This window comes from Lithobates pipiens, unplaced genomic scaffold, assembly GCF_037356315.1.
Source record: "Lithobates pipiens isolate NorthernLeopardFrog02 unplaced genomic scaffold, aLitPip1_a1.2 Scaffold_18, whole genome shotgun sequence".
Classification (NCBI taxonomy): domain Eukaryota; kingdom Metazoa; phylum Chordata; class Amphibia; order Anura; family Ranidae; genus Lithobates; species Lithobates pipiens.
Window position 1 is genome coordinate 23,904,036 of NW_027507758.1, and position 22,711 is coordinate 23,926,746.

Genomic DNA, 22,711 nt, shown 5'->3' on the forward strand with positions numbered 1-22,711 from the left:
GACAGCACTGATGGGCACTGGTAGGCGGCACTGATAGGTGACACTGATGGGGAGGCACTGATGGGCACTTGTAGGCAGCACTGATGGACACTGGTAGGCGGCACTGATAGGTGGCAGGAGGCGCTGATAAACGGCACTGATGGGCACTGGTAGGCAGCACTGATGGGCACTTGTAGGCAGCACTGAAACGTGACAGGAGGCACTGATAGACGGCACTGATAGACAGCACTGATAGGCACTGGTAGGCACCACTGATAGGTGACACTGATGGGGAGGCACTGATGGGCACTTGTAGGCAGCATTGATGTACACTGGTAGGCGGCACTGATAGGTGAAAGGAGGCACTGATAATCGTCACTGATGGGCACTAGTAGGCGGCACTGATGGGCACTGGTAGGCAGCACTGATATGTGACACTGATGGACACTTTTAGGCAGAACTGATGGGCACTGGTGGGTGGCACTGATAGGTGACACTGAGGAGGCACTGATGGGCACTGATAGACAGCACTGATGGGCACTGGTAGGCAGCACTGATAGACAGCACTGATGGGGACCGGTAGGCAGCATTGATAGACGCAACTTGTAGGCTGCACTGATAGGTGACACAGATGAGGAGGCACTGATGGGCACTGGTAGGCGGCACTGATAGGTGACACTGAGGATGCACTGGAGGGCAATCAAAATCTGCCAGGAAGAAAATCACCTGGCTTTTAGGAAAAAACTCAAGACCTTCCTCTTTTAGCAGATGATCAAAGCTCGCCACAGCGCCTAGAGGCGATTCAGTTCGCATTGTGCGCTATACAAGTATTTCATTCATTCATTTATTCATAGACAGCACTGATGGGCACTGATAGACAGCACTGGTAGGCGACACTGATAGATGGCACTGAGGGGCACTGGTAAGCGGCACTGATAGGTGACACTGATGAGGAGGCACTGGTGGGCACTTGTAGGCGCACTGATGGGCACTAGTAGGCGGCATTGATAGGTGACACTGATGAGGAAGCCCTGATGGGCACTGATTGGACTGCACTGATAATCAGGACACTGATATCAGTGTAGATGTCCCTTTTAGAGAAGCCGGTTATCTTCTCTCTTCTCCAATCTTCATGCTTTCAGCATGAGGAAAGGAGTGTCAATAACTGGCTTCTATTTACATCCACGATCAGCTGTGATTGGACACAGCTGATCCCTTGGTAAAGATCCGCTAATTGGCTCTTTACCTCAATCTGTGATCAGCAGTGTCCTCCGGACAATGATCACAGAGCGCGCCTCCTATGCCCAGCCGTGGGCCAGATCACAGAAGGCGGTCATATGATGGCCTCCCAGAACTAGCTGTCCACACTGTAGCCGTCACTCGTCAAGGGGTTAAGCTTTGACAAAAAAAAAACCTGGAAGCCGATTGGTTATTATACAGAGCTTCACCAGATTTTACACTCTCCAGTTTCAGTAAATCAACCCCAATGGCTTTCCTAAGTCTTGTACATGTAAATAAATAACACTGACTAAGGGAACATGGAAGAAACAGGGAGGGACTAATTAGGACCAAACTAAGTAGCACTAAACAGGAGGGGAGGACAGAGGAATTCACCAAAATCACATTAGTATTCAAGTTGTAGTGGCCAGAAACTGCCACTAGATGTCAGCATACTCCCAAAAAATGATAGCCTCATGCAGTTCAATACGACACAGAATAATACATGAAAGTAGGGCATAACAGTGATATTTCATTCAGCCAGCAATGCTTCTGACATTTGTGCAACGAATGTTCCATAAACAGACCATAAGTATATAGAGTTCTCAGAACCTGGATTGCCTGCTGGTGGCACTGTGCTTCCCACAGTGAGAAGGTTGTAATTCCAGTGACCACCAGCGGGTGTCCCCCAGCAGCCAGCATCAGGTGGAGACTGATAACTGGGATCTGTTGGCTGCTGGGAGACACCCGCTGGTGGACAATGGAACTAGAACCTTTTGCTCTGGGAAGCAGAGCGCCACCAGTAGGTGATCCAAGTCCCGACAACAGTTCCATACCAGTTCAAAAGGATCCGACTTACATTGTTTTGAAAAGCTCTTCTATGTCAGTTCGAGGACAAATCTTCTGCGTAAGCTCATAAAATTTATCGAATGTAAATGTCGAGTGCTCGATGTCCTCATTCTGCAAAAACAACGGAAAAAAAAAAAAGAAATTAAAAATTCACTTTCACCAGAAAAGATTTTATTTTTTAATTTAGAATGATTTCCTAGAAATAAATCCCATTGTTCCCTTCAGCTGGCGAGGAACGGAGGGGAATTCGGATGCCGAGGGATAGTAAGACGACCAACTTCTTAAATCTTTTTATGTCCCGCAGAAATACCGCGCAAATTGGAGAAGAGATAGCGCCCACCGCCAGGAAATACGCACCTTTCCACTCGGAAAACCTAATTCTTTCAGAGCTTGAAAGATGCCTTTTTCCGTCCTTCCTGATGCAAATGTCCGTGTGATACTGGAGGGGGGAGGGGAAGATAAGAGATGTTACAGGTTGCATGCTAAGCGATAGTTCATATAAAGTATAGAAAAATAATGGACACATAAAAATACAGTGTTTTTCTGCCTCCTTGTAAAGCCCTGCATGAGTTCCCATACCTCGACCCCCCCCCCCCTCCACTTCCATTTGTTTTGGATGTCTTGGATCACCTGCTGGTGGTGCTCTGCTTCCCAGAGCGGAAGGTTGTAGTTCCATTGTCCACCAGCAGGTGTTCCCCAGTCTCCCAAGAAGTGCATGCTAATTGCAGTTATGTGAACCCCTCAATGCATTCTACAAATCCCATGGTCCATCAAGTCAGGAGCAAGGAAGGCAGGGTGACTACATTCCTACATAAAAGTAAGATCAGGACAGGGAGGCTACATTCTTGTATACAGTCCCTCTTTTCCATGAAAATGAACTTAATCCCATTAAAAAAAAACAAAAAACATTCCCACTGCATTCGTGAAGAAGGCTTCAGGGCGCCCAAGAAAGTCCGGCTACAACCAGGACCTTCTACTACAGTTGACTGAGCTGCGGGTTCGGGGCACCACCAGTGCAGAGCTTGCTCAGGAATGGCAGCAGGCAGGTGTGAGGACATCTACACACACAGTGAGGAGAAGACTTTTGGCGGATGGCCTGGTGTCAAGAAGGGCAGCAAAGAAGCCACTTCTCTCCAGGAAAAACATCCGGGACAGACTGATAGTCTGCAAAAGGTACAGGGATTGGACTGCTGAGGACTGGGGGAAAGTCATTTTCTCTGATGAATCCACTTTCTGATTGTTTGGGGCATCCGGAAAATAACCTTGTCCAGAGAAGAAAAGGCCCAGAAGTTGATGGACAGCACGCCAAGGAGAACTGCAGAGGGCTTAAATAAAGAAGGGTCCTCACTGCAAATATTGACTCTTTGCATAAACTTCATGTCATTGTCAATAAAATCCTTTGACGCTTATGAAATGCTTGTAATTATACTTCAGTATCCCATAGTAACATCTGACAAGATATAAAAACACTGAAGCAGCAGACTCTGTGAAAAATAATATTTGTGTCACCCGGACAGGGTGGCTACATTCTTATATACAGCGGGACCAGGGCAGGGTGGCTACATTCTTATATACAGGGGGACCAGGACAGGGTGGCTACATTCTTATATACAGGGGGACCAGGACAGGGTGACTACATTCTTATATACAGTGGGACCAGGACAGGGTGGCTACATTCTTATATACAGGGGGACCAGGACAGGGTGACTACATTCTTATATACAGGGGGACCAGGACAGGGTGGCTACATTCTTATATACAGGGGGACCAGGACAGGGTGACTACAGTCTTATATACAGGGGGACCAGGACAGGGTGGCTACATTCTTATATACAGGGGGACCAGGACAGGGTGACTACATTCTTATATACAGGGGGACCAGGACAGGGTGACTACATTCTTATATACAGGGGGACCAGGACAGGGTGACTACATTCTTATATACAGGGGGACCAGGACAGGGTGGCTACATTCTTATATACAGGGGGACCAGGACAGGGTGACTACATTCTTATATACAGGGGGACCAGGACAGGGTGACTACATTCTTATATACAGGGGGACCAGGACAGGGTGGCTACATTCTTATATACAGGGGGACCAGGACAGGGTGACTACATTCTTATATACAGGGGGACCAGGACAGGGTGACTACATTCTTATATACAGGGGGACCAGGACAGGGTGACTACATTCTTATATACAGGGGGACCAGGACAGGGTGGGTACATTCTTATATACAGCGGGACCAGGACAGGGTGGCTACATTCTTATATACAGGGGGACCAGGACAGGGTGGCTACATTCTTATATACAGGGGGACCAGGACAGGGTGGCTACATTCATATATACAGTGGGACCAGGACAGAGTGGCTACATTCTTATATAAAATGGGACCAGGGCAGGTTTGCTACATTCTTATATACAGCGGGACCAGGTCAGGGTGACTACATTCTTATATACAGGGGGACCAGGACAGGGTGACTACATTCTTATATACAGGGGGACCAGGACAGGGTGACTACATTCTTATATACAGGGGGACCAGGACAGGGTGACTACATTCTTATATACAGGGGGACCAGGACAGGGTGACTACATTCTTATATACAGGGGGACCAGGACAGGGTGACTACATTCTTATATACAGGGGGACCAGGACAGGGTGACTACATTCTTATATACAGGGGGACCAGGACAGGGTGACTACATTCTTATATACAGGGGGACCAGGGCAGGGTGACTATATTCTTATATACAGGGGGACCAGGACAGAGTGGCTACATTCATATATACAGTGGGACCAAGGCAGGGTGGCTACATTTATATATACAGTGGGACACTAGATGTCAGCATGTTACCAAGAAAATGATGCAGTTCAATATAACCAGATCTATTATACATGCATGCCCCCATGTGATAGCTTTGGGGAGGTGTCAGGTCCTCTTTATTGAGGCATCAGGGGTCCTCTCCCTGGCCTCCAAAAGCAGCTAATCAAGCACATATAATGCAATAAATGCACTTTAGTGTCCTGCCTGTGCCCGTGTGCATGAAGCCTAGGAAGACCTGTACAATTACCAACCCAATACAGATGTCGTCTGTGATTTCCATTGGTGGATTTTTTCTGAGGATTTCCTGATTATCATGGCATTGCAATGGAGGACAACCCGTTTCCCATACACAGCACTGACCGGTGACAGAAGGAACGTGTATCCTCCTAGAATGGAGTTATGAGGAGGCTCTATGGTTCCTGGGAGAACGTTTGTCGGAAGGAGCTGCCCGCCAATGTCTGTGGTCTGGAAACTGAAGCTTTGTCTCCTCTCCAGCTACCCATGCAATGCCGGCCCGCTACATTTCCCCCGACCCGGCTGAATTCACACCTTACCTTCGAACTGGGATTTTTCCATTGATGTTGGTGAGGAACATAAGTTTCATCCAGCTGAAAAAAAAAAAAAAAAGATATATTATAAAATACACATATAATGTAATATGACAAATTGATGCATTTTATTATTATTATTATTAATAATAATAAGCACTCATATGTGAAAAGGGACATAATTGATGAGGACTGTGATATAAAGGGGGGATTCTGAGGGAACTATGATGTAAGAGGGAAATCTGAGGGGGCTGTGATGTGAGGAGAGGTCGGATAGGATCCCTGATGTAAGGTGGGACTCTCATGGGGTAGCTGATATAAAGGGGGACTTTTATAGGACCTGTGATGTAAGGGGGGGGCTATTGGGGTCCCCGGGGTACGCGGGAGTCTGATGGGGACTGCAATGTAAGGGGAGGGGGATCTGATGGTGTCCCTGATGTAAGGGGGGCTCTGATGGGGCCTGCAATATAAGGAGGACTCTGATTGAGACACCAGTGTAAGGGGGAATCTCACATGGAACCTGATTTAAGAAGGGACTTTAATTATTTATTTTTTTATTCATTTATATTCTATTCCACCATTTATAAAGCTTATTTTTTTTCAACCAGTGAATATTTGTAAAGTATACAACGTGGCCCTCGGAACTAAACAGTTTGGAGACCCCAGAGCTAAATGTCGGCGGTACGTATAACTGTTGGGGAATCCTCTTTTATTCTATGCTTCCATTGGACTTTATCAGATAAGAATTGAAGGACAGTTGGCTGTGAAGCTCGGTCACCTTTCTCTGGGGGCCCCTGTGGCCCTTCCAGAACCAAGTCCATCAGAATTCACACCAAGAAATCACACAGAGCGACCGTATGGGAAATCTGGGAGAGCCGGGCCATGGGAGTGCTGGGAAAATATGTATGACCCGCCGCTATCGCTGAACACAACCGGCCTTTATTGGCAACAGAAAAACATCTGTTTTCTCACTGAGCTCAAAAATTTAACCGAAGAATTAATTTAGTGTTCAAAAGAAGAGAGCTGTTCAGTCTTTCTTTTCTTAAATTTTTTTTTATTAACCCCTTCCTGCCGAGCCTTTAATAGGGTATGTACACGCACGGGGGAGGGGGGCATTATAGATCGGCGATCATGTGAAACACTGTGATTGGCTCTCACAGTGGTCACATGATTGGGAGCCAGTTCTGCTGGCTACTGACAGTTAGTGGGGACTGAGAGCATTGAGCGCGCTCCCAGCACATCAACATCGGCCGCCCAGTGACCCATATGTGCGGCGTGTGGACGTTAAAGCCCACCTTGTTGCTGCTGCACATATGCGTTGCATGGGAGGCAAGAGGTTAAATAAGCAGGATGCCAACTAAACACATAAGACGATAAACAGAGTATAATAAAATATAATATTTTATTAAATGGGTTAGTCACTTCCATTAGTAGCAAGGTCCCAGGCCTCCTTTGATCTAATGAGAACCCCCAGGGCCAGGGATAGCTGACATCCTTCTGTATGTAGTGGGTTGTGAGGCATGGTGGGTGTAGAGTAGTTAAACTTATTGGGCGCCAGACACTTCTTGAATGCAAAGGAAAGTTTATTGTTCTTAACAAACTATTTGGGGGAGAGAGGGTAAGGGCCAGGACACCCTTAGGTAGTTGCAATATTAATTGACAGACTCCGAGACTTCAATAGGGGGACAGCCATGCAAGGAAAGGCACCCAGAAAGATCACCTGCATGTGTAGGAATGCTATCTAATATGGCAACAGTCTTTAACAGTTCCTAACACAAACGTAACACTTCCTTTCACTTTTACTACAACTTCTCCTTGTAGTTCTTCAGCCCACTGGGCCCCTGGTCTCTCACTAGAGCCTCTGATTCACTGCCATTGAATCCCATGAGCTCCTCCAATCTTCACGGTAGTATCTTCCTCAAGCGTCACCCCTGCCTCTCTGCTGTGTCCCTAGCTTGGCACTCTAGATACCTCTCAAGATTCACCCCCACTGGCCTGCTTGGTTCCTGGCTTGACACACAAGGCTGCTTTGCAAGCGTCACCTCCACTGGCTGGGTCACTGGCTTGATACCCACTGAAGTTTTTCAATTCTTCACCGTTCCCTGGTTGGTGAGAATACTGCTCCGGTACTCTCAGAGGTAGGGTGTTGAGACAGAAGGGCGCCAACTCCAGTCTCAGAAGCATCAACCTCAAGGATAAAAAGTAATGTAGGATCAGGATGTGCCAGCACAGGAACAGAAACAAAGGCAGCCTTGAGACTCTCAAAGGCCTTAATGGTCTCCGGAGACCAACTCTGTGGGTTACCGTCCTTTGTGGTGATATCAGTCAGGGGCTTGACCAGAGACAGTTACAAATAAACTTCCAATAATAGTTGGCAAAGCCAAGAAAATGCTGCAGAGGACATAAACCCATGGGTTGGGGCCACTGCGGAACTGCTGAAAGTTTCTCTAGGTCCATCAAAAAACAAGCAGTGGAAACGACAATTAACCTGTTCACGACGAAATTCGCACTTCTCCAATTTACAATATAGATTGTTCTCTCTTAAGCCGCGTACACACGTAGCCGTCTGTCCGACGTACTTAGTCTGGCGGACGTCCGCCGGACTGTCCGTCGGAATTTCCGAATGGGCTACTTGCCCACACACGGCACTTTTTCAGCGGACTAATACGGCGTACTAAGTCCGCCGTACTATCCGCCGTACTTTCGAAATGAACGGACTCGCCCACACACGCGGAGGAAAGTACGCTCATTTCGAGCGCGTCTCCAGGTAGGCGGGGCCCGCGAAGGAGACGTCGCTGGCCCCGCCGCCTGGTATGGACTTAAAGGGGAACCCCCAACGTCGAAAAAAATCGGCGTGGGGGGTCCCCCCCAAGTCCACAACAGACCCTTGTCCGAGCACGCTACCCGGCCGGCCAGGAAAGGGAGGGCGAGCGAGCGCCCCCCCTCCTGAGCCGTACCAGGCCGCGTGCCCTCAACATGGGGGGTGCCTTGGGGAAGGGGGGGCCGCGCGGCCCCCCTACCCCAAAGCACCTTGTCCCCATGTTGATGAGGACAAGGGCCTCTTCCCAACAACCCTGGCCGTTGGTTGTCGGGGTCTGCGGGTGGGGGGCTTATCGGAATCCGGGAGCCCCCTTAAATAAGGGGGCCCCCGGATACCGGCCCCCCACCCTATGTGAATGAGTATGGGGTACAATGTACCCCTACCCATTCACCTGTAAAATAAAAGTACAAAAAAAAACACAACACACAAGATAAAATACTTTATTGCACAGCTCCGGGGGTCTTCCGTCTTCGGGGGTCTTCTCGCCGGACTCCTCCGCTATCTTCTTGTAGATCTTTTGCTAGTGGAGGAGTCCGGCTTTCTTCCTCGCCGCCGGCCTCTTCTCCCGACTTCGGGGGTCTTGTCCCCCTCTTCGGTTCTTCTGCCGGGCCACCGCGCCTTCTTATAGCTCTTTTACAGGCGGTGGCCCGGTCTTCTGACGCCGCCGCCTTCCGTTCTTCTTCTCCAGGAGATGTTGACTCGACGATCTCTCCGGCCGCAATGCCAGGGACGCCCTGCGCTGCCACTTATATAGGGACAAGGGGCGGTGTCACATGGCTTTATGTCACATGGGTTGGTCACATGGGTTGATGTCACATGGGGACTGTGACATCGTAAGGCGGCGGGGTCACCATGTGACACCAACCCATGTGACACCGCCCCTTGTCCCTATATAAGTGGCCGCGCAGCGCGTCCCTGGCATTGTGGCCGGAGAGAGCGTCGAGTCAACATCTCCAGGAGAAGAAGGAGAAGAAGAAGAAGAAGAAGAAGAACGGAAGGCGGCGGTGGCGGCGACAGAAGACCGGGCCACCGCCTGTAAAAGAGCTATAAGAAGGCACGGTGGCCCGGCAGAAGAACCGAAGAGGGGGACAAGACCCCCGAAGTCGGGAGAAGAGGCCGGCGGCGAGGAAGAAAGCAGCGCGTCCCTGGCATTGTGGCCGGAGAGAGCGTTGAGTCAACATCTCCAGGAGAAGAAGGAGAAGAAGAAGAACGTAAGGCGGCGGCGACGGCGACAGAAGACCGGGCCACCGCCTGTAAAAGAGCTATAAGAAGGCGCGGTGGCCCGGCAGAAGAACCGAAGAGGGGGACAAGACCCCCGAAGTCGGGAGAAGAGGCCGGCGGCGAGGAAGAAAGCCGGACTCCTGCGCTAGCAAAAGAGCTACAAGAAGATAGCGGAGGAGTCCGGCGAGAAGACCCCCGAAGACAGAAGACCCCCGGAGCTGTGCAATAAAGTATTTTATCTTGTGTGTTGTGTTTTTTTTGTACTTTATTTTACAGGTGAATGGGTAGGGGTACATTGTACCCCATACTCATTCACATAGGGTGGGGGGCTGGTATCCGGGGGCCCCCTTATTAAAGGGGGCTCCCGGATTCCGATAAGCCCCCCGCCCGCAGACCCCGACAACCAACGGCCAGGGTTGTCGGGAAGAGGCCCTTGTCCTCATCAACATGGGGACAAGGTGCTTTGGGGTGGGGGGGCCGCGCGGCCCCCCTTCCCCAAGGCACCCCCCCATGTTGAGGGCACGCGGCCTGGTACGGCTCAGGAGGGGGGGGGGCGCTCGCTCGCCCCCCTTTCCTGGCCGGCCGGGTAGCGTGCTCGGACAATGGTCTGTTGTGGACTTTGGGGGACCCCCACGCCGATTTTTTTCGGCGTTGGGGTTCCCCTTTAAGTCCATACCAGGCGGCGGTGCCAGCGACGTCTCCTTCGCGGGCCCTGCCTACCTTTCTCCGGGCGGGAAAAGTCCGCTCATTTCGAAAGTACAGCGGACTGGCACACACACGGCCGGATTGTCCGCCGAAATGCGAGTACGGCGGGCAGATTGGTGTGCAACACGGCATTCTAAGTCCGCCGTACTTTCGGGTCAAAAAAGTATGCCGAAGGCTACACACGGGGGGATTGTTTGGCGGACTTGAGTTTGCCGGACTTTTCCACCGGATTGTTTAATCGTGTGTACGCGGCATTAGTTTCTGAAGCACACGACAGACATCTGTGTGGTGGCTCTCCAGGGACTTGGAAAATATGAGGATATCATCGAGATAAACCACCACACACAACTGCAACAAATCTCGGAGGACATTGTTAATAAATTCCTGGAAAACCGCCGGGGTGTTACAAAGGCCAAGAGGCATTTCGGGGTAGTCATAATGGCCTGTTCTGGTATCATATGCAGTTTTCCACTCGTCGCCCTCCTTAATCCTCACGAGATTGTATGCCCCTCTCAAATCAAGCTTTGTGAAAACCGGATAGGCATTCTTAATCATGAAACAATTGAGACCCCTATAATCAATACAAGGTCTCAGTTCACCACTCCACAAAGAAGAAAACAGCACCAGCAGGACATGAGGATTTGCGGATGAAACCTTGAGAAAGTGCGTCTGCAACATACTCCTCCAAGACCGACAAAGGGTAAACTCGGCCACGAGGGGGTATGGCACCAGGTTGAAGGTCAATCGTGCAATCATACGACTGGTGTGGCGGCAAACTACTGGCTTGACCTTTGTCAAAGACATCACTAAAATCGTGGTACTCCTCCAGCAGGGAGGAGAGTGAAGAGGAGCAGAGGACCTTGGCTACCTTCTGGAAGCATGACTTACTGCATTGTGGTGACCAGGAGAGAACCTCAGCACAGAGCCAAGGTTAACCAATAACCAGCGGAAACTTAGGTGAATAAATAACTTGGAATTGGATTATCTCATGGTGAAGAGCCCCTACAGCCATGGACAACATAACAGTCTCATGAGTCACATGGGCGGGTTGTAGAGGTCTCCCGTCAAGAGCCTCAATGGCAAGTGGAGTGTCACGCAGTTGCAGCGGAATCAAGTGCTTAGGTACAAAGGCAGCATAAATAAACAGGCCTGCAGCCCCAGAGTCGATTAGAGCCTGTATCTCGATGGACGACTCAGCCCAAGAAAGGGTGACCGAAACCAGGGGCTTATCCTTCTGGATAACTGGGGATGAAACAACGCCACCTAAGGTCTGTCCGTGACAGGGCCTCAAGGTTCGGGTGTTCCTTGGACGAGTAGGACAAGACTTCAAAAAATTACCTGTCTGGCCACAATAAAGGCACAATCTCTCCCTCCTCCTAAGGTTTCTCTCATCTGCAGAGAGACATGTGAAGCCTGAGTGCATGGGTTCATCTTCACTGACCAACTCGGTACCAGGAGGCATGGGAGGGGAGGGAAGCATCGGAGGGGAGGGAGGCATGGGTGGGACTGCAAAGTTCATGCTATTTATTGGGTTAATCACTTTCCTGGGGAAAGTGAAGAAGGATAGAAGAAGAGAAAAAGAGATTGCTGGATCAAGAAGGACAAACTAAAAGAGGAATTTCAGTCCCTGTAATGCAGGCCACACTATCCCCCTCATTGGCACCACTCTAATTTGTTTAGTGCATGTGCAGAAATGCCAAGGCTTGGTGGTGCACCATTTACTAGGTTAATTCAGGTGGTTAGTGACTTTTCCAGAAAAAGAGAGAAAGAAGGATTAAAAAAAAGAGACTGCTAAATTGAGAAGGACAAACTAAAAGAGGAACTTCAGCCCCCGTAATGCTGGCCCTGTTGCCTTCCTCACTGGTACCACCCAATTTGACAGTCCAGCACGTGCATAGATGTGACAAGGTGTGGTGGCGTGCTATTTACTAGGTTAATGACTTTCCCAAAGAAAGTGAAAAAGAAGGATAGAAGAGGAGAAAAAGACTGCTGGATCGAGAAGGACAAACTAAAAGAGGAACTTCAGTCCCTCTAATGCTAGTCCAACCATCCCCCTCACTGGCACAACCCACATTTAAGTCCAGGGTGTGCGTAGATGAGCCAAGGCCTGGTGGCGGACCATTTTCTGGGTTAAAACAGGTGGTTAGGAGGTGAAATATTGAAACCTCACCATCCATCAAACACCTCTGCAGATCGCTTTTCAGAAGGGTGGCACAGGTGAACTAGACCTTAGTTTGACTCAACAAGGCTAAGTTTAGACTGTTTAACAGACTATGAGGCGGGGATATGAAGTATCCTCACTGCCTGTTTTAACCCAGTAAAATGCTACACCAAAGCGCCACGGTGGCATGCATTTCACATGGCTGCTGGGCATTAACAGCGTTTCCCCTAATGCTTGAATGGCAGTACTGCCTACAATAGGCATGTCCAAAGTCCGGCCGCGGGCGAATCGCGGCCCGCGTTTCGGTTTTGGATGGCCCGCCTGGTAATGTTGACATATATATTTTTTGTGGCCTCCAACGAATCCCCGAGCGCCGGGGGCCACAAAAGATAGATATGCTGACTGCCATGGAGAGGGCAGGACGAGTGCCGTGGATACAGGAGTATTTCCTGTTTACACAGCGTCCCGTGTAAAAGGAAGTCCCTGCACTGCCATTGGACAACTGTTTTGTCCATCATAGGAGGCGGGACTTTCAATTAAAGAGGCTGTCGATTAAAAACAGGAGTTTCTCCTGTATGTCTGTCGGCGCTCATCCCGCCCCCCTCCCTGTCTCCTCCAACTCTGCAGAGGGACATGAATTAGGCTGCACTGATGGCATTGGTGAGTCTGCATTGATGGCAATGTGGGGGCTGCATTCATGGAAATGTGGGGGCTGCATTCATGGAAATGTGGGGGCTGCATTAATGTCAGTGTGGGGGCTGCATTAATGTCAGTGTGGGGGCTGCATTAATGTCAGTGTGGGGGCTGCATTAATGTCAGTGTGGGGGCTGCATTCATGGCAATGTGGGGGCTGCATTCATGGTAATGTGGGGGCTGCATTCATGGCAGTGTGGGGGCTGCATTCATGGTAATACGGTGGAGCCTGCATTCATGTCAGTGTGTGGGGGCTGCATTCATGTCAGTGTGGGGACTGCATTCATGTCAGTGTGTGGGGGCTGCATTCATGTCAGTGTGTGGGGGCTGCATTCATGGCTGTTGGGGGGGGGGGATGCATTCATGTCAGTATGGTGGGGCTGCATTCATGTCAGTACGGTGGGGGGCTGCATTCATGTCAGTACGGTGGGGGCTGCATTCATGTCAGTACGGTGGGGGCTGCATTCATGTCATTACGGTGGGGGCTGCATTCATGTCAGTACGGTGGGGGCTGCATTCATGTCAGTAAGGTGGGGGCTGCAGATGGGCACTGTTTAGGCTGCATTGATGGGTACTGATCCTTATTTTGCTTCACAGTTCTTTATTTAAAATGTAAGATTTTTTTTTCCCTGAGACTTCCTTTTTAAAGTTAAAAGGTGCATGGTATAAGCCAAATAAATACGATATATCCAAATAACACACCCAAGCTCATCTATTCACCACACGCAGCACAAAGGCTGGCGTATTGGCGCTCGGACGAACACACTTAGACCCAATTTTAATGGTTTAAAGCAGGGGTCTCAAATTTGCGGCCCTCCAGCTGTTGCGAAACTACAAGTCCCATGAGGCATTGCAAGGCTGACAGTTACAAGCATTACTCCAACAGGCAGAGGCATGATGGGACTTGTAGTTTCACAACAGCTGGAGGGCCACCAGTTTGAGACCCCTGGTTTAAAGAATGTCAGGCAAAATGGTCGGCCCTCAAGCATGTTCACTTCATCAAATCTGGCCCTCTTTGAAAAAAGTTTGGACACCCCTGGCCTACAATTGGACAGTGGGAAGCAAAGCATGGCAACTGCGGCATGTGAACACCCATCTGCTGCCTTTGCATATTAAGTGGTGTGGTTTGCTAGGGGAGTTATAAAAAAAAGGCTCAACCACGCGTTTTTTAATGCCCCATAACTGCAAGTGTAAAGAAATGCCAAGGTGTGAGTTGAACTGCTGTTCTCACAGACAGAGCAGGAGTCCTTAGCTGCAGGATACTGGAGGAGGACAGGCTATAATGAAGGCAGTGGGGCATTGTTACATTGATAGGACCAGTATAACATTATGTAGCAAAGTCCTGGGGCCCCTGCATCCCAATGGTGATCTCCAGCATTAGGGACAGCTGACATCCTTCAGTGTAGCGTGGGTTACAAGGCATTGTGGGTATAATGCAAGATGAACAGGAAGGTGGCAGACACTTTTTGAATGCAAAGAGATTTACTGTCTCTTAAACAGAACTGTGGGAGAGAGGGTTGGTGCCAGGACACCCCTACGTAGATGCAATGTTAATTGGCAGACTCCGAGACTTCTATAGGTAGACATTTATATAGGTAAAGGCCTCCAGCCGGACACCACTTCTGTATAGGTAGGACTGCTGTCTCCTATGGCAACTCACTCACTGTGGGTCTTCACTCAACGAGTTCCCAGTCTCTCTCACTAGACTTTAGATCCACTAGCCACTGGATCCCCTGAGCTCTTTCACTGTAGCACTCAGTATCTTCCTCAAGCGTCACCCCCGCTTCACTGCTGGGTCCCTGGCTTGGCACTCACAGATACTCCTCAAGCTTCACCCCTGATGACACGTTAGGTCCCTGGCTTGGCACCACTAGCGTATAACTCTACTGTCCCGCTGGGCCCCCGACTTGGCACTTTCTGATGCTTTCCCACTTCTTCACCGTCCCCGGCTGGTGAAAAGTCTGCTCTGGTACTGGCCTCAGCTTACTCACAATGGTCTCCGGTAGCAAGGTGGATGGTCCCTTTGTGGCGACAGCTTCCCCTCTACCTCCGAACAGGACTGGTTCCCCCGGCCAGAGGAACCGTTACCGTTGGACTACAAGCCCACAGTCCCAACCCTGCACTACTTTTGAATAGGCTCTCAGATAGCCTAGCAGCCAGATGTCCCTGGGATAGGCCTTAGGTTTTTGGCCTAGCAGCTCGGGGCAATACAACACACATCGACCCAGACAGCCATCCAGGTGGCACAGAACCTTGACACCTGACTCCACCCAAATAAATAGGTTCTCCCACCAGGCCAAGGGACACAAGAAAATCCCTGCCCATTGGCTGAGACACCCCATTCATTCCTAATCTGTCCTTAAAATGCCCGTGTCCTATCTAATGTCACCAGACACCCGCCCATCTAGTGACAGAAGAGAGAAGTGCAGCAATTCCACAATTAGGGCGAAATCAATTGACCTAACAGTTGGCCAAGGCAACTATCACTTGGCAAATAAATGTAATAGCAACCCCGCCTAAACATCAGGGTGCTACAATTAAAAACATGTTACATTGTTGCACATTGAAATAATGGGTGCAAATTTATAAAAGTCTTCCGTTGGGCATTGAACTGCTGCACTGTGCACCCATTACCACCTTACTATTCACCCTATCACTACCATCCTTGGCTACAAAAGTAGACTTGCTAGTGGTAGATGTCTCCTACATTATTGTTCACTCGTCCACTCCTATTCTTAGCTGCGTTTTTTATTTTCTTCCTAAATTGGGGAACTGCAGTTTGTTACATAAGATCTAATGCAATTTTTATCCCCGTATTTGAAGAAGGATTTACAAGAGTTTGCTCATAGATGCCTTTCCCAAGCTGAGATGACAAATTATTTGATGGTAAATAAGAAAATAGTTTAGGTCTTCCTCAATTTTCAAACTGAAGCCCCAATAGACATTAGAACAAATACAGTGCAATCCACTTCCCATTCATTAAAAATTTACATAGAACTAGCTTAAGTAAATTAATTTGTCTTGATATCGGCCTTATGCAATCCAATGTACAGGGTGACATTTGGACTCACAGGGTGACATAATCATCGGCCAGCCTGGGACTGGACCAGGCTATATTGCAACCCTTGTTAACCTGGGTATGTGTAGGTAAAAAAAGCCATACACCCAAAATGACCAGAGTGTGCATTGTAGGGTAGAATGGCCTCAGCCAGCACTGCTCCACAAGCTAGCCACTCAAACGTCTTGGGGGGGGGGGGGGGGGGGTGACCCCATGTTGTTTTTATCTTTTTTTTTTTATAATGCCGGCTGACAATTGTAACCGTGGGTCAATTTAAATGTGATCTGACTTGTTTTTTTTTTTTTTTTCCTTTAGAAATGTCATTATTGCTGCAGCAGGTTCCATACATGCTAAAGATGCACCACTTTACAGGCATACTAATGGGGCCCCCCAGGCATAATATTTAAAGGAATTTTTCAATTTTGTTTTACTTTAAGAATCATTATTTTAAAAAATGTTTTTGCATTGATACATGTTCCCCAGGGCAGGGACATAAATTAGCCAGCATGTGTCCATGAAGTGTTGTGTAGAACAGGACACAGTGAGGGAGCTGCATGATGTTTGGCTGCTGAGATACCGCTGGGCTAATTGGCGGGGACTTTAATCCTTGTTATGGGACAAGTTCGTCTTGGCGGTGAGCCAAAAAATATTTTTATATACCAAAATGTATGGGCTGTTTTTGTTTGTTCATTGACAATAAGCTGCTTTGTTTGCTCTTTTTGGAAAAAAATACAAAACGTTTATTTTACAAAGACATGGCTGGTTAGTGATCCAGACCCCCCAAAGTATCACAAAGGGTATATCATTTTTTGCACCAGATAACAGCAAACAATGTGATTCACATATAGTTCTATAGAAAACAAACGAAAGACACATGGAAGACACTTACTGTTTTTTGAGACATGTCATTGGACTGACGTTGTTTGCTCTAAAGTTATGCGTGATAGATCTTAGCCCTTCTACCCATTGCTGGAAGACAGACAAACACACAATACAGATAAGGAAAATCACTCCATTGAAGACATACTGAGCAACAAAGGCAACACATTTACAGATTATGTTACAATTAAAATGCCGGTTTACATTCAGCTGTTCCACCTTAATTTTCCTCCAAAATAACCAAATTCTCAGGACAGAAGTATAACAAGTGAAAAGGGATGTGCAGAAACAACACAGTTTTGTGCCAAATGCTACGCCATTATTTGTCACACAAACACAAGAGAATTCCCAACCGCAACAAAGTGAGATATATCTACAGTGGTGTGAAAAAGTGTTTGCCCCCTTCCTCATTTCCTGTTCCTTTGCATGTTTGTCACACTTAAGTGTTTCCGAACATCAAACCAATTTAAACAATAGTCAAGGACAACACAAGTAAACACAAAATGCAATTTGTAAATGAAGGTGTTTATTATTAAAGGTGAAAAAAAATCCAAACCATCATGGCCCTGTGTGAAAAAGTGATTGCCCCCCTTGTTAAAACATACTATAACTGTGGTTGTCCACACCTGAGTTCAATTTCTCTAGCCACACCCAGGCCTGATTATTGCCACACCTGTTCACAATCAAGGCATCACTTAAATAGGAGCTGCTTGACACAGTAAGGTCCACCAGAAGATCCTTAAAAGCTACACATCATGCCGAGACCCAAAGAAATTCAGGAACAATTGAGAAAGAAAGTAATTGAGATCTATCAGTCTGGAAAGGGTTATAAAGCCATTTCCAAAGCTTTGGGAATCCAGCGAACCACAGTGAGAGCCATTATCCACAAATGGCGAAGACATGGAACAGTGGTGAACCTTCCCAGGAGTGGCCGGCCGCCCAAAATTACCCCAAGAGCGCAGCGACGACTCATCCAAGAGGTCACAAAAGACCCCACAACAACGTCCAAGGAACTGCAGGCCTCACTTGCCTCAGTTAAGGTCAGCGTTCATGCCTCCACCATCAGGAAAAGACTGGGCAAAAATGGCCTGCATGGCAGAGTTCCAAGGAGAAAACCACTGCTGAGCAAAAAGAACATCAAAGCTCGTCTCAATTTCTCCACAACACATCTTGATGATCCCCAAGACTTTTGGGACAACATTCTGTGGACCGATGAGACAAAAGTGGAACTCTTTGGAAGGTGTGTGTCCAAGTATATCTGGCGTAGAAGGAACACTGCATTTCATAAAAAGAACATTATACCAACAGTAAAATATGCTGGTGGTAGTGTGATGGTCTGGGGCTGTTTTGCTGCTTCAGGACCTGGAAGACTTGCCGTGATAAAAGGAACTATGAATTCTGCTGTCTACCAAGAGATCCTGAAGGAGAATGTCCAACCATCTGTTCGTGTACTCAAGCTGAAACGAACTTGGGTTCTGCAGCAGGACAATGATCCAAAACACACCAGCAAGTCCACCACCGAATGGCTGAAGAAAAACAAAATGAAGACTTTGTAGTGGCCTAGCCAAAGTCCTGACCTGAATCCTATTGAGATGTTGTGGTATGACCTTAAAAAGGCCGTTCATGTTCGAAAACCCTCTAATGTAACTGAATTAGGACAATTCTGCAAAGATGAGTGGGCCAAAATTCCTCCAGGACGCTGTAAAAGCCTCATTGCACGTTATCGCAAACGCTTGGTTGCAGTTGTTGCTGCTAAGGGTGGCCCAACCAGTTATTAGGTTTAGGGGGCAATCACTTTTTCACACAGGGCCATGATGGTTTGGATTTTTTTTCACCTTTAATAATAAACACCTTCATTTACAAATTGCATTTTGTGTTTACTTGTGTTGTCCTTGACTATTGTTTAAATTGGTTTGATGTTCCGAAACACTTAAGTGTGACAAACATGCAAAGGAACAGGAAATAAGGAAGGGGGCAAACACTTTTTCACACCACTGTATGTATGAATCCCCATGTATAAGGGCATTCTAATGTAAGGGTGGGGGAGGCAAATCTCATGGTGACCCTGATGTAAGGAGGGGCTCCCATGCAAGGTAGAAATCTGATGGGAACCCTGATGTAAGGGGGGCTCTGATGATGGGAATTCTGATGTAAGGGTGGAAATCTCATGAGAACCCTAATGTAAGGGTGGAGGGGGATTTGATGGGAACCCTGATGTAAGGGGAGAATCTGATAGGAACTATGATGCAAGGGGAGAAATCTGATGGGAACCCTAATGTACAGGGGTGGGGGTAATCTTATGGGAACCCTGTAATGGGGGACTCTGATGGGAATCGTGGTGTAATTGAGGGCTCTGATAGTAATCCTGATGTAATGGGGGAATCTGCCAGGAACCCTAATGTAAGGGGGAAATCTCATAGGAACCTCGATGTGAGGGCAAACTCGGATGTCAGAGGGGACTCTGATGGGAACCCTGATGTAAGGGAAGAATCTGTTGGGAACTGTGATGTAAACGAGGAATCTGATTGGAACCCTGATGTAAGGTGGGAATTCTGATATAAGAGGGTACTCTGACGGTAACCCTGATGTAAGGGGGGACTCTGATGGGAATCCTAAAGTAAATGGGGATTCTGATGGGGAACTTAATTTAGGAGGGGACTGATAGGGAACCTGATGTAAGGGAGACTCTAATAACATGAATAAATAAATAAATAAAATAAATAATCAAATAAAATAATAATAATAATAATAATAAAAGACTTAAAAAGGAAAACAAATGCAGACACCACATTTCGGGATTTGTAAGCTGCAATTAATAAACATTTTTGTTTCTGGGTTTGTTACCACTTAAATTTTTTGTTTTCCACTGGTGTCGGCAAGGAGTATAGCAGACACAAAATTATATTGCATGCAGAGAAAAGTCATGTGAAGTAACCTCAAAAATCAATCACATCTGCATTTATTTGTCCGGCTACATAAACTCATATAGGATTAGTGACTGGCTGCTTCAATAAAACACATTCTGCACTTTCTATTAATAAAAGCATTTAATAACATTTCATGTAATCATCAACAAAACACTCAGCAACTAAAAATTCCAGTGCAATGAGGTATGGCAAGAAAAACTGTAATATGAATAATAAAAAAGAATTTTCGCCTGTATGAGTGCCACATAAAGAACTAGTGGGCAGAAGGGAAAACGAAGAAAAACCGGGTAAAATAGCCTTTCTTCTGCTGGAGTACAGAGACATCTTCCCTGACTCCATAGAAGTGCTTACCCCTGGCTTGGGTGAGTTCTTCATGAGTTCTTTCATGGACAAGGCAAAATGGTAAGAGGAGAAATCGAGGTTATAGCAGGAAGTACAGGCATGGTAGCCGGCAGACAAGCTGAGGTCAGGACAGCCAGCACAGGTCTGGCTACGTAAGGTGGCAATGGGACAAGAAAATGTCATAGCAGAAAGTACAGGTGTGGTGGTTAGACAGATGACAAGCTGAGGTCAGGACAGGCAGTAAAGGTAAGATGGTCAGAAGAGAAGCCGAGTTGATTGCAGACAGCACAGGTGCGGTGGTCAAAAGACAAGCTGAGGTCAGCACAGGCAGCACAGGTGTGGTGGTCATAGGAGAAGCTGAGGTGTGGGCAGGCAGAATAGGTGCAGTGGTTAAAAGACAAGGGCAGGAAGCACAGGCAACATAGTAATAGGACAAGTTACGATTACAGCAGAGAGTGCAGGTGCAGTGATCAGCAGATAAGCTGAAGTCAGGATGAAAAGCAGAGGTGTGTTGGTCAGAAGAGAAACTGAGATGAGGGCAGGCAGCACAGGTGAGGTGGCAATAGGATAGGTTAAGGTCATAGCAGTAATGAGAGGATCCATAGTCTGAAAACAACCCGAGGTAAGAACAGCAGTACAGGTGCGATGATCAGAAGAAAAATTGAGGTAAGGGCAGGCAGCACAAGTGCGGTGGTCAGGTAACAAGCTGAGGTCAAGACAGGCAGTACAGGTACAGTGGTCAGAAGATAAGCTAAGGTGAGGGCAGGCAGCATGGTGTGATGGTCAGAAGATAAGCTGAGTTGAGGACAGGCAGCACAGGGAAGGTAGCAACCGGAAAAGGCCATATAATAGAAAGTACAGGTAGAGGAAAGTGGAGGTCAGAGGTAAGTGAAGGTCAGGACAGGCAGTACAGGTGTGGTGGTCACCAGACATGCTGATGTGAGGGCAGGTAGTACAGGTGTGGTGGTCATAAGAGAAGCTGAGGTGAATATAGACAGCATTGGTGCAATGATCATAGGAAAAACTGAGGTAAGGGCAGAAAGCACAGTCAATGTGGTAAGAGGTCAAGGTCATAGCAGAAAGTACAGGCGTGGTAATCAGTAGACAAGCTGAGGTCAGGACAGGCAGCACAAGTCTGGCTAGGTGAGGTGGCAATAGGACAAGCAAAAGTTATAGCAGAAAGTACAGGTGTGGTGGTCAGTCAGATGACAAGCTGAGGTCAGGACAGGCAGTTAAGGTAAGATGGTCAGAAGAGAAGATGAGTTAAGGGCAGGCAGCAAAGGTACGGTGGTCCGATGACAAGGGCAGAAAACACAGGCAATATGGTAAGCGGAGGTGAGGGCAGGCAGCACAGGGAAAGTAGCAACATGAAAAGCCAAGGTCAGAGTAGAAAGTATGGGTACAGGAAAGTACTGGTCAGAAGCAAGCTGAGGTCAGGACAAGCAGCACAGGTGTGGTGGTCATAGGAGAAGATGAGTTGAAGGCAGGCAGCATAGGTGTAGTGGTCAGAAGACAAGGGCAGGAAGCTCAGGAAATATGGTAAGCTGAGGTGAGGGCAGACAACACAGGGAAAGTAGCAACATAAAAAGCCAAGGTCATAGTAAAAAGTATGGGTCTTACAGGAAAGTACTGGTCAGAGGCAAGGTCGGGACAGGCAACACAGGTGTGGTGGTCATAGGAGAAGCTGAGTTGAAGGCAAGCAGCATAGATGTGGTGCTCAGAAGACAAGGGCAAAAAGCTCAGGCAATATGGTAAGCTGTGGTGAGGGCAAGCAGTACAGGTGCAGTGGTCAGGAGATAAGCAGCACAGGTCCAGTGGACATAACAGAAGCAGAGGTGAGGGTGTGGTGGTCAGAGGACCAGGTCTTAGCAGAAAGAACAGACACAATTGGTCAGCAGACAAGCTGAGTTCAGGGCAGGCAGCACAGAAGTGGTGGGTGTATTGAAATACACTGATTTAAATGATCTAAAAGTGGTCATCACATTTCCACCTTCCCATAAACGACTGTTCCACCCGCTTGTTGTTCTGGTTTGTAAAGCTTGTTTGGATCTATTAATGTGTTTTTCTGCCGACCAAAAAAAAACAGAAAGTCTGGTCTCTGACAGATCTCAGCAATTTCGTTTTCCAAATGGAAGTTGAAAGTGTCTCGTCATCTAGCTGAGTGGATGTTAATGGCACAATACATGTAAATGTGCTGCGAGAACTCAATGTACTTGTTTTCTTGGCAGATCCGCAGATCCCAGCCTTCTAGAGCCACGAGGAAAGCCAGAATGTGAGAATTCGATATTTCAGGCATTCCTCCCCTAGGCCTAGAAGGGAATTCCTGTTCTTTTCCAAGAATAGCAGGCAGATCTTCTGTTGTACTAAACCCATTTGCATGGGGAGTCTCTCTTTTTTCCCTTCTGTGTTTGGTAACATAATGTAGCTTTATCCACGATGGGACTACGCAGAGCATCAACGATGGACAATGCCAGCATCT

The 22,711-nt window shown here is 47.8% G+C and overlaps 1 protein-coding gene across 7 annotated transcripts in view; it reads right to left on the reverse strand.

Moving 5' to 3' along the window:
• The window catches only part of PLCB4 (phospholipase C beta 4), a 524,177-nt gene that overhangs the window by 146,719 nt on the left and 354,747 nt on the right, over window positions 1–22,711 (reverse strand). For all 7 annotated transcript variants that reach the window (XM_077485485.1, XM_077485488.1, XM_077485487.1 and 4 more), the window contains 4 exons: window positions 16,974–17,053; window positions 5,432–5,485; window positions 2,404–2,485; window positions 2,057–2,157 (listed from right to left, as the gene is read on the reverse strand). In XM_077485485.1, coding sequence (XP_077341611.1) covers window positions 2,057–2,157; window positions 2,404–2,485; window positions 5,432–5,485; window positions 16,974–17,053 — 317 coding nt within the window. The remainder of the gene's footprint in view (window positions 1–2,056; window positions 2,158–2,403; window positions 2,486–5,431; window positions 5,486–16,973; window positions 17,054–22,711) is intronic.